At 39.1% G+C, this 18,572-nt stretch overlaps 1 protein-coding gene across 7 annotated transcripts in view; it reads left to right on the top strand.

The window, feature by feature from the left end:
• Positions 1-2,980: 2,980 nt before the first annotated feature.
• picalmb (phosphatidylinositol binding clathrin assembly protein b) overlaps positions 2,981-18,572 on the top strand; it is a 20,874-nt gene continuing 5,282 nt past the window's right edge. For 4 of the 7 annotated variants that reach the window (XM_083914455.1, XM_083914453.1, XM_083914457.1 and 1 more), the window contains exons 1-15: positions 2,981-3,754; positions 8,986-9,128; positions 9,212-9,287; positions 9,384-9,486; positions 10,016-10,109; positions 10,307-10,418; positions 11,267-11,373; positions 11,500-11,541; positions 12,628-12,713; positions 12,931-13,054; positions 13,146-13,279; positions 14,806-14,906; positions 15,071-15,223; positions 17,365-17,457; positions 17,652-17,762. In XM_083914455.1, coding sequence (XP_083770581.1) covers positions 3,625-3,754; positions 8,986-9,128; positions 9,212-9,287; positions 9,384-9,486; positions 10,016-10,109; positions 10,307-10,418; positions 11,267-11,373; positions 11,500-11,541; positions 12,628-12,713; positions 12,931-13,054; positions 13,146-13,279; positions 14,806-14,906; positions 15,071-15,223; positions 17,365-17,457; positions 17,652-17,762 — 1,609 coding nt within the window. In that variant the 5' untranslated portion in view covers positions 2,981-3,624. Of the gene's footprint in view, positions 3,755-8,985; positions 9,129-9,211; positions 9,288-9,383; positions 9,487-10,015; positions 10,110-10,306; positions 10,419-11,266; positions 11,374-11,499; positions 11,542-12,627; positions 12,714-12,930; positions 13,055-13,145; positions 13,280-14,805; positions 14,907-15,070; positions 15,224-15,630; positions 15,715-17,364; positions 17,458-17,651; positions 17,763-18,572 lie in introns of all 7 variants that reach the window. The other 3 variants (XM_083914459.1, XM_083914454.1, XM_083914458.1) reach the window with 3 other exon arrangements.

The following is an 18,572-nucleotide window of genomic DNA, read 5'->3' on the forward strand; positions in this document are numbered from 1 at the left end:
GTGTGAAGTAGGTGAGATGAATGCTTCTCCAGATATGCCACACACGTGGACAGATAGACAGACACAACTACACACAGAGATTCTGCTTTATGGCTAGCTAGATAAGGAATCTCAAAATGCACTGAATAAGTTAGTTGATAGGTTGTAAAGCTTAATCTGGGTTAAATTAATATTCAAGTAGAAATATAATATATTACATTGTGCAAAATCAAGTCCTAAAAATAATTCCACATGAGAACACGTGAAGCAACAGAAAGGAAGTAATAAAAGAAGAGAGACTCCATTCCACCTAAATCAAGGATTATGTAAAAACAGCAACATGTTTCCTCCAGCGGCAGTTTGTAAAAGACATTTAAATGTATTCAAAGTAGGGAATATTTCTAAGGTAATGATATTTTGCAGCTCATTCTATGCCCAGGGTGCATAAAAAGAGAAAGCACTTTTACCCAGCTTTGAGTGCACCCTGGGGACATTTTAAAAAGAATCTTGTGCCGTAGTTGCTGGTATTAAAGGATAAGAGGCTGAAAATATAAGGCTCTGAGTTGTTTTCCTAACAGCGTCTTGGCAATGAACAGCAACATGTGCATTTTTCTTCTCTGAGAGGATCATCCAAAGGATTCATGAGTAAGTAAAGAAAGGAAAGATTCACTTCAAATTCTTAATGTTGGACTGGATGATTAACGTATACACTGGTGCAAGAACTGCAGAGTTGGAGTTAGTTCCATAGTTTTTGTGTAAGGAATGTGATTTTATGACTTTGTGTTTGGAGATAACGTGGCACTGTACTGCCCCCCTGTGCTCACTGTGTCCGTTTGCAGAACCTCTGCAGCTCCAGGTCAATACTCACACTCTGTTTTGTGGTGGTGAGTAATTAAATAAATGTACTCAAGTACAATTTTACATGTATTTACATTTATGCTATATTATGCTCTCTAAATTATTTCAAAATATATATATAAAGCAACTAATAACCTATGATGTATCACTGTAGATTAATCTACCTGGCATTATATAAAGTAGTCCAACCTTACAGCTGCAGTGAATAACACATTAATGCATCAGTACTTATAATCCAATGATTCTGAAATGGGCCATTTTGCATAATGACTACTATTGGGAATTTAAGTATGTTTTGATGCGGACACTTGAACTTTTACTTAGGTCATTTTGAATGCAGGACTTGTAAGAGAGTATTGCTGCTTAGTGCCAACAAAATTTGTATTTGCAATTTAAATGATAGATGGATCTTAAATCCATATATGATTAACTCGTAATAATAATAATAATAAAAATAATACTACATTCTTGTGTTTTTCTTACATAGTTTTAAATGTGTAGTGCATTATCTTCTTATGTGTTTTTGTTTTGTATGATCTTTTGCTTTTTATTCTGTAGCAGACTGAGTCTATGTTTCATGACAATTTTAAATGCCACCGCTTTGTAGCACATCTTATACTTCAAGGCTGCTTTAACCGTATGCATACAAAGCATCAATATCCCCCAGAACTTGACAGTTAATTAAAGACAAAATATCCTGTCCCGGCAGACTAAAATATCTGTGCATAGTTTCAATCAAACAGCGTATTATTCAAACCTTTACTGAATCCCAGGGTGATGCATGAGGCAGCTGATATAACCAATAATAACCATTATTTGTATAAACCTTTACAGAACACATGTTACAAAGTGTTTCACAGGACAACAGACAAAAAAAAACACTCACGTCAAAACAAATAACAGAGACAACACAAAGAATTTTGATCGATATTTGACCCCAAATGAAATCAAAGATGACGTTTTAATAGAATAAACAAAACCTTCAACGGCGCTTAAATCATAGTAAAGGTTAGTCTCTATCGCCCAAGTCTTACAAAAACACCCTTACTGTGTAAAATCATAAAACTTATATACGCTTAACAATTCTCAATATGCATTGTTTGGGCTTATTTGTTTCAAATAAAGTCATCAAGCAATGTCTGGAAGAACATTTGGGAGGATGGATTTTCTCTTCAGTATATCCATTCAATACCAGGATGTTTAGCGTCTGTAAGAAAAAAAGGACATGATAAATGTGTAGTTTAGGGACAAAGACCGTGACTCTCAGTCTCAGCTTTGCCTTCAGCAAAATCAGTCATCTTTTTATAGATTTTGGAAGTCTAGACACTAGAGGGAATCACTCTAGGACCTATCAAGCCTATGTATTTTGCTGACTCATAAGACATCTCAAGACATTTAAAAATTAAACACCTGCTGTTTAATTCTTTACAACTTTCTATTATCATAAAATGTCTCTGTGTGAAGAGAGTTTTGGTTTGGTTGTTTCAAACTGGTACATCCGGGTCATTTTGAGGATTTTTGTGTTGGCTTTCTGAATTTTGTCTTTAATACCAGACACTGTATTAAGGTAAAGGTTAGTCTCTTTATTTATATATTGTATGGACTCGTGGGCATAAGAAGTCTCAATATATAAGCCCTAATTAACTCTCTTGTTAATTGAAACTTTTCATCATCATAGACTAAAATGCTGTTTTGATTAAGCCTATTTGTTCAGACACCAGATGTCTCATATTTCTTTCTGAAAGGGTGATTTCTTTCTGTGGACTATTTCTAAACATGTCAACTGTTTGATTTAGACATTTCAAAGCCAGTTTGTTTGGGGTAAATATTATGAAATGGTGTCATTTCACTTGGAATTACTTTTTTGGACTGTTGACATTTTGGCAAGACAATATCACAACTCTTTATTACAGTATACCACAGGGGATTGGAAGTGCAATAGGTATATAGGTAAAATAAGTCACTCATTTAGATTTTTTTTTGTCAGGCCTGTTGCAGCCTGCTCTTTCTTAACTATATCCACTCCTCCATCAATACAGGCTTCATCCTCTCATCCAGGCCTCATGGCACTCCTGTGACCGAGCATTTGTCCAATTCCTCCTCCCCCAGCTGGCCCGCGGTCAGTTGGTATGCACCTGCAGCACAGCAGAGCTAATGGGAGCTGAGCGGTGTAACATCTGATTCAGGCTCTGCAGGGGCGGCGTGTGTGAGTGTGCAGCCTATTTCACCCTCAGCAGAGCAGGCCCGCCATTTCCCCTCTCTCGGTGGTCTCCTTTTTTCTTCCATAGCGCTTTAAAGCGGAGCAGCGGCGGCAGGAGGAGAAGCGGCGGTGACGGCGACTACTGGCGGAGCGGCGGAGGCAGGCAGGCAGGAGGGGAGACGCAGGGATCCGGTGTGTGGCACCACATCGGGATGAGAGCGAGACAGAGACCCGGGTCAGATGAGTCAGCCAGTGGACACTGTAATTACGACATCCCTGAAGTCTGAACGGAGGCAACGAAAAACCGAAAGCTATCTAACATTTTTCTGATTGTTGTTGTTGTCCGATTCCGCGTCTCTTTATTCCGCCCTCCCCTGGTTGGTCCGCGTCTGCCATAAAGCCTAGTTTGGATTTTTGATTTCCACCAAGGTGGGAAAAAAGGAGGGGGTCCGGCAAGGTTGCGGAGGAGGTGGAGGTTTTCTTTTCTTTTTTTCTTTTCTTTTTCTTTAACAAAAGCTCACACCCGAACCTCAAACCCAGACTGATACCTTTATAAAGTCTTTTGTGTTGCATTTGAATGTGCGAAGATGTCGGGGCAGAGCATTACGGACCGGATCACTGCAGCCCAGCACAGTGTAACGGGATCCGCCGTGTCCAAAACAGTATGCAAGGCCACCACTCACGAAGTAATGGGCCCGAAAAAGAAACATTTGGACTGTGAGTATCTTTCTTTTCTTGTTAAACAAGTGTTAAATCACCGCAGGCGGAAACCCTGTCTGAGCTATGGCGGTGGAGCGGCTACAAGGCCCCAAAGCCTTCAGGAGAGGCTACATGCTACTGCCTGCTCATGTCAGGGAGATTATATTGTTATAACATCGAGCTCAGGCCTTGTTGACATAGTGCTTCACATAATTAAGAAGGGTTTAAAGCGGTAGGAGCCGCTATTAAAGCCACACACGTGGTTTCCTATTCATTTATTGTCCCAAATAGCTGTCAAACTAGCTGTAGTCTAGCTGTCTGGTTTAGTGGTTTTGTTCACCTCCCTTTTCCTCTTGTCATGTCTGCTCATTGGTTTTGTAGCTTGAATGTTTTAGTCTGCATAGCCATGAATCAGGGTAAGTGTTTATTGGAACACTATTAACAGGAACACCTTTTTTTTTAAATCAGTGTTGTAGCAAGTGTGGGCCCCCTGCCACTCACACACAGCCAGGCCCTGACATGAACATTCACAGGAATCCAATTTCATCTCCCATCTTGGTGCACCTGCAGCAGGACAAGTGTCTTGTCTCTAAGGCCACATGCAGGGTTCCTACCGGTGCTGGAAATTCCTTGAATACACTTGCATTTTTGGTGTGGTGTTTCAAGATTTAAATAAAGTGCTTGAAACTGCTTTAACTGTATGATAGCCTATATGTGCTGGCATATATGATATACCACGGAAAAGATCTCCATATAGGAGGGACTGAAAGTAGGATTTTCTGAACTCTTTGCATGAAAAAATCACTTGATGATTAACATATGATCAAAATAAATGATGATTATATTTCTCTCGATCTATCGTTCCAGTTAGTTTTCCTTTCATTCGTCATCCTTCTGTAGAAAGCTGTCTTAAAACATCATGTTGGTTCTTTATAGGACAATAACATCATATTAAAGTGATGAATAAGTGCAATAATAAGTATACTGAACACTCTGTATTGTACTGTACACAAATATGTAGTTTACCACAGCTGCAAGGTGCTGGAAAGGAATGGAAATGCACTTTGAAATGTGTGAAAAGTGTTTGAATTTGACTTGAAAGGTGTAGGAACCCTACATGGTGAACTGAATGTGATGACCTGCTGTTTCTCACGATTGGGTGCCTAAAGAAAGTTTGTGGGTGAGGTCTTTTGTGACACTGCTTTCTTCCTTAATCAGGATATGAAACACACTTCTGCATGTATACCCTGACGTCAGCATAAGAGCTTCACTCCTGGTGTGATCATTAGTCTGATGCACTCGCAGCCAGAGGAGTCACTGTCCATATGCAGTGGTAGATTTTCTGCACATCGATCTGCTCTTTTGCCAATGCATGATTGCATTAATGAAAGTGTTTGTTTTTATTTATTTATTTTTTATATAAAGTTCCTGCGTCATCATAAGAGTTAAGTAAGAGTCCAGGACAAAATGTGTATGCTATATCCTCACACTCCGGACTCAGTGTACCGGTCTGTGGAGCTTAGTAGAGCAAGATATCTGATTTCTAAACTGCTGATAATGGTTACTTGTGCTGCATATTTTTGGCTTAATGTAAAAAGTTCCAAGTTGCACACCTGTTGTGCTGCTCCGGCGACTCCCCCGAGGTGAGATGAGTGAAAAGTTGGCAGAGTGACACAGTGATGTTTCCTCATCTCAACTATCCAGCTATCCTACGTGACTGACTGACGTGCCTCGGTACACAACGGAACAGAGAGCGCATAATGCAGTAGGCAATAACACAGTGTCCTCTTGTTTCATGTCGAAACATGGAGGTTGGATTAAATGTATTCTCTATGTCAGCTTAATGGTTTCTCATGTCCCCTCCTGACGGAAAAGAAGCAAAATGTTTTCTTGTTATTCCTTCATGTGTATTATCAGTATTACTTTTGCCTATAATAGGGAGTAGTAAATACTGTAGATGAGAGGAGAGGAGACGGGGGGAGCCAGAGTTTAGAGAAAGTATTGGAAGTAAAGGAATGTACTATTAAGGCGGGATATGCTTGAAATGGTTGGATTTCAGTGCTGGTGCAACACATGAGTTTCTGTCCTTTTTATTTCAACCTTACTGTGATGATAGCCGTTAATGTTGTCTAAACACAGCACAGCATTTGATTTAAAGATATAATCCGTAAGATTTTAATATATTTAATTGTCTGTTGAGTTCCTATCTATCAAAGAGTGAGTTAAAACTATGGTGACCGATCATATGACCCAATGAAAGCACTTTTACTTGCCTCTTTGCAGAGTATTACAATCTGTGTGTATGTGACGACATTCCCCACCTAAATGTAAATATGCTGCCATGTTAGCGGCATTACTGACGGTGTGGAAATCAGGAACTTCCAACTTCTGAGTCGGGTAAATGGTGTAATAGGAACATATGTGAATGGATTTAAGAGGGTAACACAGGGGGCAGACCTGAAGTAGAGAAGTGAATGTGTTTCATTAAAGTTTACAAAAGAGCAAAAAAAGTCAACACGCACATAGCGACCGTACGTTATAAGATGGAGCCTCTGAAAGAAAAGGCTCACCTGCAACGACATGTTACCACCAAAGAGGCCGCTAGAAACAAGGTATCTTATGGATGATGACTTTAGGAAAATTAATATAGACTGTAAAATCATGATCAAATATTGTACTTGCTGCATCTGACATATTTTGAAGTTTGAGTCCCTGCCTCATGCACCATAAGGGCTTGGCAAACTTTGAGGGCTGCCACCAAGGATTATTAAAAATTGAGTAATCGCCAAAAACTAACGATTAAATGATTAGTCCCTTGTGACACCCATTTGATCTTAAACATTGGTTGAGGTGATTTCTTAAACATGCTTGATTCTGTCCGACCAACAGTCCAGATCCTGAAAATATTTACTGTCACATGAAACAGAAAAGCAACAAACGCTTTGTCATTTTTGAGAAGTTGGAACAAGGGAATATTGTGTTGCCAATATGATGCATGCCTGAATTTTGATACCAATAGCCTACTAAAACAATATATGGTCGTTAACATACTTTGAGGAAAAAATCCTTTTTTTATGTAACCAGAAAAGAAAAGTTAGTTGGTAAAAATGTCAAAATTTAGTTTTAAATCACTTAGTCCACTTACGAACATGAATAAGATTAAAGGTTCACAATATAGTTTCAAGCAAATTAAACTGCTTCCCTTTCCCCCCCTCACCTCAGTGGGACGCAACACGAACAGATCTAGTTTTTGACATTTTTTTTCTTTCACACATTTCATTACTTTGGTTTGAATAATTCATTTTTCAGAAGGCATTTTAACACATTCGTAATGATGATTTCCTGAATTGTGATTTATCGGATTCACTCAAGCGCTGTGAATATTTAGCGGGCTGATTGTAACATGAGAGCTGTGATTGCATCCACCCCCCCACCCCCTTTTTTTTTTTTTCCTCCTTCTCCTCCTCCGTGGCATCCCAGCCACCCATGCTAACTGCTGCTGCTTCTCTGGAAGGTTAGCCTGTCCTACTTGAAGTCCCTCGCCTTTTGAAAAGTCAAATATAGGACAGAAAGGGAGGCCCAATTACCCCGTCAGTCTGCTCACTGCTGTGAATGGCAGTGTCATTAGCACTTTGACTAACATCAGTCAACTAGCACATGGATGTAGGATGAACATGTTAGCAGGAAGTGGGGCAGAACATGAATAGTTTACGTCTCAATTGCCTACGCTTTGTTGGCCTGTTAAAATCTTTTGTTGCCATTAGCAATTAAAATGAATGGTATCAGTTTCTAATTCTGATGCAGGGATGGATGCCTGCATCGATGATGATTTACTGTTTATCATGTTCATTTTATGTAGGAAACTTCCTTGTTTAACATACTGTTGCATCATTCTACCAACAGTATTTTGAGTGGAATAATTGCATTGACTCGGGTACACAGCGCAGGGCTAAAATAAAGGATCATAATCTGTCAATAGTTTGATTAGTCCATCAGTCATTTATACTATGGACACGGGGACACTGAGGTCATGTTTACAGTAATGTTTTTGCAAATTTGGTTGATTATAATTGCAGGAGGAGTTAACGTTCCACAATGATCTACATATTACACATATTGGTTAACAACTTAATCTCATTTCTTTAGTCAATAAGTTCTTTTTTTATGCTTATTTTTTATGCCGACTGATTTATTTCCAAGAGTGTTTTGAGCACATCTCTGGTAAACACAGGATATAATTATTTATGGAAAAACAAATTGGTTGATTTCATCGATTAGTCGACATAATAATACGAGTGTTTTGTCGTTTAAGAATTACTTTAATTGAGGACAGCCCTAAGCATTACACACTGGCACCAGGCCGAAATATAGGGACATAAAACTTAATAATTAAAACGGTAACATGTGATATATGATGGTTAGTTTACAATTATAAAACGTGGAAAAAAGCTGTAAATTATTATCAGAATAGATGCTGAATACTTTTATAGAGACTAATCAGTTAATCGATTCATTTTTACCCATAATTTAGTGCAGTTTTCCACTGAACTGATGTCAACAACTGAGGTCCAGCTTAGTTTATACAGTATAATTAAAGACTTATGATGCATTTGAATCCATTTTCTATTGAACATTTGTAGTTTTGACCAAACTTCTCGTAATGCGGAGCAGCCTTTTGTGATTTTGTTGATGCTGCTTACGGGTTCCCATCCGACACATATGTGGCCCGTTGTGGAGGACGTGAGCATGAGTCACACCAGAGACCGTTTTTGGCTCAGACTTACAAAAAAATTAATTTGAGCATCTGCGGCTACTTTTTCATCGTGGGCAGCAGGTGTTTGTTCAGCAGCTCAAAATGAGGCCTCAATAAGCAGGGTTATCTGTGAGTTAATGCATCTTTACAGACGAAAACAGCTTAGTTAGTCAAAGTGTATTTCAGTTAACTAACTGAACGATTACTTTGGAAATGTAACATCAGCTGTGCCTTCAACAGGAAGTTCCAGCATTCAAGCGACAGTATATCACAACATTATGACCAATACCCAAATTCTATCTCTATTTAGGACTGCTACTAATGATCATTTCCGTCACTGTCTATTGAAGAAAAGCTGTTCTGACTTATATAACTTTAATGGATTGTTTTGCAGCCTTGGACAATTACACATTTATTTTGATTATTATAAATACACCGCCTTATGATGATCAGCTGAACCTCCTGATTTTGTAAACTTCTTTTTGCTTTGTTTCAGATTTGATCCACTGCACCAACGAGATGAACGTGAACATTCCCCAGCTGGCTGACTCGCTGTTCGAGAGAACCACCAATACCAGCTGGGTGGTAGTGTTTAAGTCACTCATCACCACACACCACCTCATGGTCTACGGGAATGAGGTGAGACGCTAATATTTACATTAACGTATTCAAATTTAGTGTGATGTTATTGTGTTCATATCATTTTCTCACTTCTCTTACAGCGTTTTGTCCAGTACTTGGCTTCAAGGAATACACTATTCAACCTCAGTAATTTTTTGGACAAAAGTGGGCTACAAGGTAACAGTTTAATTGTGGTCGTTGTTGAGGATATTCTGAATTCTTGTTCCATTTTAAAACAAACAACATTTTCCTTCTGCCCTTTTTCCGTTCCAGGTTATGACATGTCCACATTTATCAGGAGGTACAGTCGATACCTGAATGAGAAAGCAGTTTCGTACAGACAGGTTGCCTTTGACTTCACCAAAGTTAAACGCGGGTAAGAGTTATTATATCATTCTTTAACATTACAATTGTTAACACCTTTTCCACATTGATTCTTCCGTTTTTATATGTCTGAAAAAAATCCAAATATTTTCATTTATCCTTGATAACCAGTATTTGATGATCAAAACTGGATTTGGTGCTTGTTTTTGACAATTGTTTAATCGACTAATATTTTTTTAATATTTTTAATATTTTTTTTTTTTAATAAATCAATTAGAGCTGCACTCCATTGGTCGGCCGAAAGAAAATTATTTGACAACTATTTTGATGATCAAATAATCATTTTAGTAATTTTTTACTATGCAAAAAATGGAAAACATTTTCTGATAGTATACCGAATATCTTTTGGGTTTGGATTGTTGTTTGGACAAGAAAAGAAATCTGAAGACGTGCCCTTGGACTGTGGGACATTTTGGCAAAATTAAGTCTGTTATCGTGTTTTAGGCGATACACCGCTTGCTCATCCATCTCTCTGTCTCCTCTCCGTCTCCTCGGTGCCGATTCATCACGTGTCCACACAGAGTGGACGGCGTAATGAGGACCATGAATACAGAGAAGCTGCTCAAGACTATCCCCATTATTCAGAACCAGATGGATGCCCTCCTCGATTTCAATGTGAGTTTAAGGTGAAGCCTCCTGTAGCTCTGCAGCTTGTGTAGCAACACGCTGCTCGTCCGGAGCGTGCAGATCACACATTGCCCCGTGCAAACAAAGTCGGATACATTATCGTAGTTCACATATACAGGCTTTGTTTTTCTATGTCAACAAATCGCTGTGGAGAAGCTGTGAGATAAATGATTGCTTTCCCCCAGGTCAATGCCAATGAGCTGACTAATGGAGTCATCAATGCAGCCTTCATGCTCCTCTTCAAAGACTCCATCAGGCTCTTCGCTGCTTATAATGAAGGCATTATCAACCTGCTCGGTAAGACCGCTTTTACTTTAGCCGCATTTCCACTGCACGGTACGGCACGACTTACTGTTTTATGGTTTTCCATTTTTAAAAGTGGTTGTTCGTACCTGGTACCTGGAACTTTTTTCATGACCACTTTGGTCGAGTTTTCAAGCGAAGAATTGTTAATAACGTGACAAAGGCAGTGTAGGAAATTTAAAAAGAATTTGGGGGACAACTCTTGACCCTACTGTTAAAAAAATTGGGGCATTTTCAAAAGTGTGGTGGCACTCAATTCATTATTGAAAAAAACGACCAAAAAATTATAATGCATCTGATAATCACCACATTTTGCAGAGATGAGACTTTTGCCATTATCAGCGCAGTAATAAAATTAAAAAGATGGCTTAATGCAGGATTAGAATATTTGCTGAAACGTTTAAATATATGTGTATTCATTTCTGACACTGGACACAGGACATCCTGTACAAACACCCCATTTAAAATAAAATGGACAAGCTACCGTCAATAGCAACCACAATTTTGTATTCACGCACCGCCGATTTCAAAAATGGCAGCCCTGCAGAACAATGCCGTACAATTGAAAGTGTAGCTGTTCTCCATTTGTTTTGCTGATGAAGGATTTCAGAGTGAGTGTCACGTTAAAGATGATGTCACTGCAGTTTCATACGGCGTTGCTATGGTGATCAGCTGTGTATCCCGCCTACACTTAGAGTGTACTATCGGCACTGGTACCAAAAAAGTCAGTTGTGTCGAGCGGAGCCGGACCATACAGTGGAAACACGGCATTTGTCTTCGGTTCACTCTGTCCCAATATTTAATGGTTGGTCATTTCGATTTTCCTTTTTTTTACCAAATAGAGAAATACTTTGACATGAAGAAGACTCAGTGTAAAGAAGGCTTGGACATTTACAAGAAGTTTCTCACCCGGATGACCCGAATATCAGAGTTCCTCAAAGTCGCAGAGGTAAATTACACTAAATGTTTGCCGTTTTTTCAGAGATGCATCTGTCGTCACATTCGGTGCAGCAAACCTCGTGTCTCAGTGCTGCAGAGACACGATTGTAACTTGGTTCTCTCTCCCGTCTAACAGCAGGTGGGCATCGATCGAGGAGACATCCCAGACCTTTCACAGGTAAGCACAGACCCTTCAAAGCACCACTCTTAATAGAAAGTCTTTACTTGCTCTCTTTTCCTTATTTGCAGCTCTAACTGCTTTTCATTAGCGTTGTCCTTTTCAAACTAGAGAGTAGTACACACAGAGCAAATGTTCTATAAAATAACACAGTCCGCATGATTTCTCTCTCGAGCGCATGTTAGCCAGAGGAAGTGGTCTTCTTCTCCTGTTTCTTGTTCTTGTCTTCTTGTTTTTCTTCTTCTCCTCCTCTTCCCCTTTCTTCTCGCCCTTCACGGCCTCTTCTCCTTCTTTCTACAGTAAATAAAGGTGTTGTCCACACTTCAGTGTTTTAAAGTAATCACTTTAATTGCAATCCACTCTTTCAGTCTGCACAGTGACAGATGTTTCCTGTGTTGTGCTATAGGAGCCAATTTAACAGATTTATTTTACCCCTGGAGAACTGCAGCTAAGATGCATTCCCCTTCTGACTGTCACCACCTTTATATTCTGTATTTTCCCCTTTATCTTTCCACTTTAGTTCACAGTTTGTGTAAGTACTATCATTTCACTCTTCTTCTATGTCCGTGATTTGCTTCAGTGTTGTCTTTTTGCATGCCTCTGCTCTGACTCTGTCTCCTACATCGTGGTGAAAAACAAGTTGAAGGAAAAAACGCTCGCCGTGGTAAATTCTGTTCACTTGGTCGTGTAATTGAGGTGTGAACCAGTGTAGCTCATCTACTGTCAAGTGGCTGCCCCGTTGTGCTTAGACCGGGCCGATTCAACAACGCCCAGGTTGTTGATAGTGTCGTGGTGCAGTACGTCATCCCACTCAGATGTTACTCTCATCCAAAGTAGCTTTTTGGCCTAAATGCAGTCATCGAACGGTGGTGGGTAACTTATAGCCCAAAGTTGGTAGTTTTTTGGAGCAAAATTTGACCTCCTAAATAAAAGACATAAATTGGCTGTCTTGTCTATTTCATGGTGTGTACTGTTTTTTGCTCTGCGGTTGCCCACCACTGTCCTTTTTATGGTCTTGATGTCCATGCAGACTACATTTTTGGATTAACAGGAAGATGCTGACTGTGTGTTTTTCTGTCACGACAGGCTCCCAGTAGCCTTCTCGAAGCTCTGGAGCAGCATTTGGCTTCTTTAGAGGGCAAGAAGGTCAAAGACTCCACTGCAGCCAGCAGGTACAGTATATTAATCCTCCTGTCACCATTTCTGAATTTCTCATCTTTTCCTTGAATCTCAGAGATTGCCTTTCCATTTATATCACTCAGATCAAAAGTTTTATTAGATTGTCCATCAATCATTCAAACTTTATTTGTATGGAAAAAAACTGTAATAATAAAACTAATAAAATGGATAAATCAATCAATCTACAGTGAATTTGTGTCTTCCCTCCAGGGCCAGCACTCTGTCAAATGCAGTGTCATCCCTGGCCAGTACGGGGATGTCTTTCACTAAAGTGGATGAGCGGGAGAAGCAGGCAGCTCTCGAAGAGGAACAGGCTCGACTCAAAGCTCTTAAGGTGACTTTGCTGTTTTAAAAAAAAAAAAAAGCTTTACACTTAAACATTTATATCGCTCGTATGTTTGAATTAAAGTTTCTCTTTCACCCAGGAACAGAGGCTCAAAGAGCTTTCCAAGAGGCCCTCCTTTGCCACTACTGATACATCGCCGATTTCAACCACCGGTGGCACCATCAGCACAGCACCAGCCATCGACCTCTTCTCTACCCCCAGCTGCTCTAATGGGTACGGATAACATCTGCAGAATATTCCCTTCTTTAGTTTTGAAATATGTTTTTTTTTTTTTTTTCAGATGTATTTTAACTGGTTTTTACCCATGCTGCAATTTTTTTAGTCCCTTTACCTCCATTCACGTTTGATTGTCGCTTTTTAGGTTGGACAATTCTTCTTTCTGATACATTCTGTATTGGCTTTTCCCAACTCTTGATTGACGCTATATGATGTTAACACTAAGTGAAAACTAGAGCTACAACCATAGATTTTCATTCACTATTAATCTGCCATTTATTTCCTCAAATTTGAGAAAAGTACTTTGGGAACAGTAAAGCTCTGTTACTCTACCTTTGTTAACCATTTTAAGATGACAAAAACTGTAACTTTTTTTGTCAGAAGAGAGCATAGAAAACCCAATGGTAAAAAAAAAGTGACTCAGAAATAAGTCAGTCAAATTAGATTTAGCTGTTCAGTACAAATATTCAACTATTTTTTCCCTTTTTTCTATATAGACGATCAAGCAATGCTGTATTGAACTGACAGATTATTGTACGGGGTTCAGTGGTATGTTCACGGTGACGTTCGTGCAATGTAGTGAACAAGTCCTGTTAGCCCTCCAAGCTAATTATGCTAATGACAGATCGAACGAAGTTTTAACAACAGGGTTCTTACGCAGTATGGAAAAGTATTGAATTGAATTTGAGAAAAGTTTAGTAAAGGGGAAAAGAGTATGGACAAATGTTTGACTATGATATTACTTTCTAAAATAAAATATATTAATATATACAAATCAAAACAAACTTACTAACACAACAGAGCCAACCCGCACATGATATGTAACTAATCAAGCTGGCTGTTCGCCGTGCGACTGAGATTCTCATTTATTGAATTTTTTCTCTGTCATCTACATTTATTTATGATTTATTGTTGTTTATTATTATTTTATTTATTTACAAGTATGTTTACTCCATCTAAAAGCCAATGGGGCACAGACTTGTTTTCATTTGTATTTCCCTGGTTAATTGTACATCCCTATTGTTCCTGTTTGTAGGGGTCGTAGGTTCACAGTTAATAATTGCTCTCTTTTAGCATTTAGCTTGAATAAACTGCTGTGTGTTGAACATGTCTGGTTTGGAGTTCGTTCACTTATATGAGCTACATTACATAGGTAAAAATGTCTTGTAATTATTTGGAAACATAACGGCATACAGTCAGAATTTAACATAAATGTTAAAAGTTTGATTTTAAAACCATTTATTGACATAAGCATCTAACAATTGGTATTCAGATGTTTAATATTGACTGAAAAATCCTCTGAGCAGTCTGGAAATTGGAGTCTGGTATATATGGAATTTTGAAATGGAAAATGTGGTGAAACCCTGTAATAATAAAGAAAGGCCCTTTTAAATCCAAAGAGTTACCTTTTGAATCAAGACTGAAAATGTTTTTTTTGGATTTAGTTTTTGGGCTTTTGCACAAAAAAGTGTGCTTATGAAGTGTTTATAAAAGATATATATTTTTTCTTTTTCTGTCCGCAGTGCGGTGAAGATGGAGAGCGATCTTTTTGACATGCAGTCAACTTTCCAGCCCTCAATGCAATCGAGCTCAACAGGGCTTCCAGTGGCAACAGCGTGGGCAGGTAAGGGAGCTGCCACTTCAACATCTGTGTTTCTGAACTTTCTGGGCCTTTTCTGCATGCTCTCCTTCTCTTGTTGTTGTCTGACTCTGATTCCCACCTCTTCCTCTCCACTCTTTTTTTCTGTCTTTGTCTTTTCTCTGTCTCTCTTTCCTCTGCCTGCCTAGATCCTTTCACCTCTGCTGAAGCTGGGGATGAATCCATGCCAAACCTTAACCCTTTCCTCTCAAAACTCGTTGTCGATGCCACTCACTTACCTGTCGTGTCTTCAGACGGTGTTAGCTTTTCCTCTAGGACATCTGCTCATGAAATGTTTGGTGGTAACGACTCATTTTGTTTCTCCTCAAGTCTTGTCACACTCGTTCATTTCTCTGTTTTCACTTAAGCATGACAAGCTTGCATGTTTACTGTACTGAATGTCGATTATCTGTCTGCTCAAATCTCTAAATTATCTTCTTTTCTCTGTCTATACAAGAATCCTCATTGCAGTTCATACAAAGCTCAAATTATGCTTTTTTTTATTTTTATTAGTGAGAACACTTCTTAATGTATCAACCAGGACCCTCTATGTCGAACCATAGAGGCCATGCACCCATTTTGCTTTGCAGTTACCTTTCATCCTCTCTTTCAATGAATAGTTTGCTGATATATTATAATACAGACATGCCGTAGAGCTTTTAAGATGAAACCTGTTCTTCTTATGCCAACCTTATTTTTGATTCTCCAGATCGTTACAATCCCTTTATTGACACAAACTCATCCGTTTCAACAAATTACAAACGCACAGTGCGGATAGAACACTCCATCTCAGGTACTATGATGGCTCACCATCTCAACCTATGTTTCCTGAGCCCTGGCAAACATAGGATCCTATCCTAATTCCCCCAGGGCTCTTATTTTGATATTTATAGTAGAAATGTGGTCATAAACTAATGAAGGAAATGTTTGCCATATTGGGAAATGCAATTATTTGTTCTCTTGCCTCGAGTTCAATAAGAAATTTGTTATCCCTGTCATATGTCGTCGTCTGCTACTACACACACACCTGCTCTGTTAATCATTAGTGCTGTTTTCTCCTTTGAGAAACAATATAAAACCAAAAGGAAGAAATTTATAGTTTCTATTTTTTTATTACACAGAATAACATTCTCTGTCTGCAACCATAGAGGACTTTTTGTCCATACAGCCAATAAATAGCTTTGTTTTACACCATTTTTGCAGGACAATTATGCTGGACACGGCATTAGTAAAGATACCACGCACGTTAGCTTTTACTGCTAATGTCTCCTCCTCTGCAGCATACAAAACATCAACATGTGTGTTGATGTTTTGTATGTTAGGTATCTTAGCTTGTTGAACAATTGACCATACAAAAATTCACTGGTGAAAAGTGCACCACTAACGTCAGCTCAGCTTTAGCTCCTTAAATAGCATTTAAAATTACCTGGAAATAACACGTCCATTAAGATTCTGGTGTGGTCCTTACAAAGACATTTATTCTTTATTTTAATAAAAAAAAACAACCTATTGACACAGTTTAGGGCAACATTGACATTAAAAGTGTCTCTAAAAGTGATGATTCAGTGAGTTTTCAGATGCATTTTAAATATTAACAGCCGTAAGCTTAGCTAAGCTAGGCTAGACCATTGGTAATTAAGATAACTGAATAAAGTGTTCGAGGGAGATCCCTGTTCATTCCTATGAAAGTTGCTCAGTAGCACATGAACAATAGGTTACCTTTTCGGGTCTAAAAATAACCTATGAATGCCCCCCGCCATACTACACTGTTGGGCTCACAGAGACTTCTCCTGACCAAACGGGCTACATCCAGTTTAGCGACTGCTAACTTGAATGGGGATTAAATAATTTAATAGTGGGGCTTTCCAAATGTTTTCAGACAGAATGGATCAAATTCTGATAGTGAAAAGAGTAATTTCACAGGGGTTGTTCAGATATCTTTTTGGCCATGTAAGTCTATGACATCAAATAACTCACACAGAAGTTGTAATTTCAGCGTTTGGCCACTGTCAGATTGGGCACACTTCTTGGAGGCTAGGACTGGACAGGAAACCCCTAATTTCCTGTCTTCATGCTAAGCTAATCGGCTGCTAAATATAGCTTCATTTTTGGCGTACAGATGTAAAAATTGATACTGTATTTTACTATCAGGAAGAAGGCAAATAAGCATAATTCCCAAAATGTCATACTATTCCTTTTAAGCATTCCCCCTTTTAGTTGTTACAGTACTGTTCTACACTTCTACAACTCTTGAACTTTACTTAAAATACCTAGAAATCAACTGCAAAAAGTGTTAGACATGTTAGCTGTCTTCTTCCTGCCTGTTGTTGCTGTCATTTCCCGCCTGTCTCTCTGGCTCGGCCTTGAAGGCTTTTACCTTTTGCTCTCTTTCTTCCTCTCTCGCTCTCTTTTCTTTGTCTTCCTGCTTCCTGTGGCGTGTCAGACTCCTTCTGTGGTCCAGCGTCCATTGCCCAGCACCTCCCACACCAGGCTCCCTACCCCACTGAGCCCTCTACTGTAGCAGGTCTATTCAGAGGTACACAAGGATCTCTCTGCATATTCAGCAGTAGATCGATGCTAGTTTTCTATTCTGTAGTGGAAGCTGTTGCCTTCAGTGCTTGACATATGGACACTGTACTCACACGGGGCCAGTGCAGAAACCAGGAGTTCAAAAATGTTTGTATAACTTCTGTAACTGCAGCTTGTCTGTCTCTCACATTTCTCATGAAGGATACTCGACGCCACAGGCCCCTCCACAACAATCAGCAGGGGGACTCCAAGTGGACTTTGAGTCTGTTTTTGGAGCCAAGGCCGCAGGCAGCAACAGCCTCAATTCTGATGGTGAGGACTTAGTTGTGAACATGCAATACCTGTGCAATGGGTTTCTGTGTTTTCGTATGGTAGGCATGCTCAATTTTAGTCTGCAGTTGATGAATCAAAGGCCAGTCTTGCATGATGCCGTCATCCAATGTTATTAAAAGAACTAAATCAATTGAAAGTCACTCAGCTGAGAAAAGGAAAAAAAGGCAAGTCAACAAGTCAAACATATAATCTTTAGAGAAACAGAAGAATGTGGTCCACTGATTTTTATGACTGACAAAATATATGAAGAAACACCTGATGAATCATATTGGGTACACAGTAATAGGCACAGTTTGTTTCAGAGCACTGTCTCTCGTCCTGACGGCAGATACTGTACAGCTGAAACACCTGCAACACTCTGCCCTGGCCTGCAAGTCGTACAGGAACCGACTATTTTTATCTCACCTGACAGTATCTACAAACTGCACAAAAGTGCAGACTATCACTATGTAACGCTGACCAATCTCAAACCATTGTTGCATTGTAAAACATGTAATTTAGGGTATTATTGAATAAATAATGTTCCTAAGTCATTACTACACCCTAAAACGACTACACCTTTTTAGACACCTTGACACCCCATGGTATGATTACTTAAGTGACATTTCTTTAAAAAAAAAAAAAAAAAAAAAAAAGAACCCCAAGTGTCTGGGATGGTTTTAACATGTTGCTTTTGTTCCTATCAAGTTTGAATTCACTTATTGTAAGTCAGGTAGGACCAAAGCCTGAAACATGAGAATTGCATTGTTTTTTTACCCTCTGACAGAATTTTATGGAGGGTTTGAATAA

This window comes from Echiichthys vipera, assembly GCF_963691815.1.
Source record: "Echiichthys vipera genome assembly, chromosome: 5".
Taxonomy (NCBI): Eukaryota; Metazoa; Chordata; class Actinopteri; order Perciformes; family Trachinidae; genus Echiichthys; species Echiichthys vipera.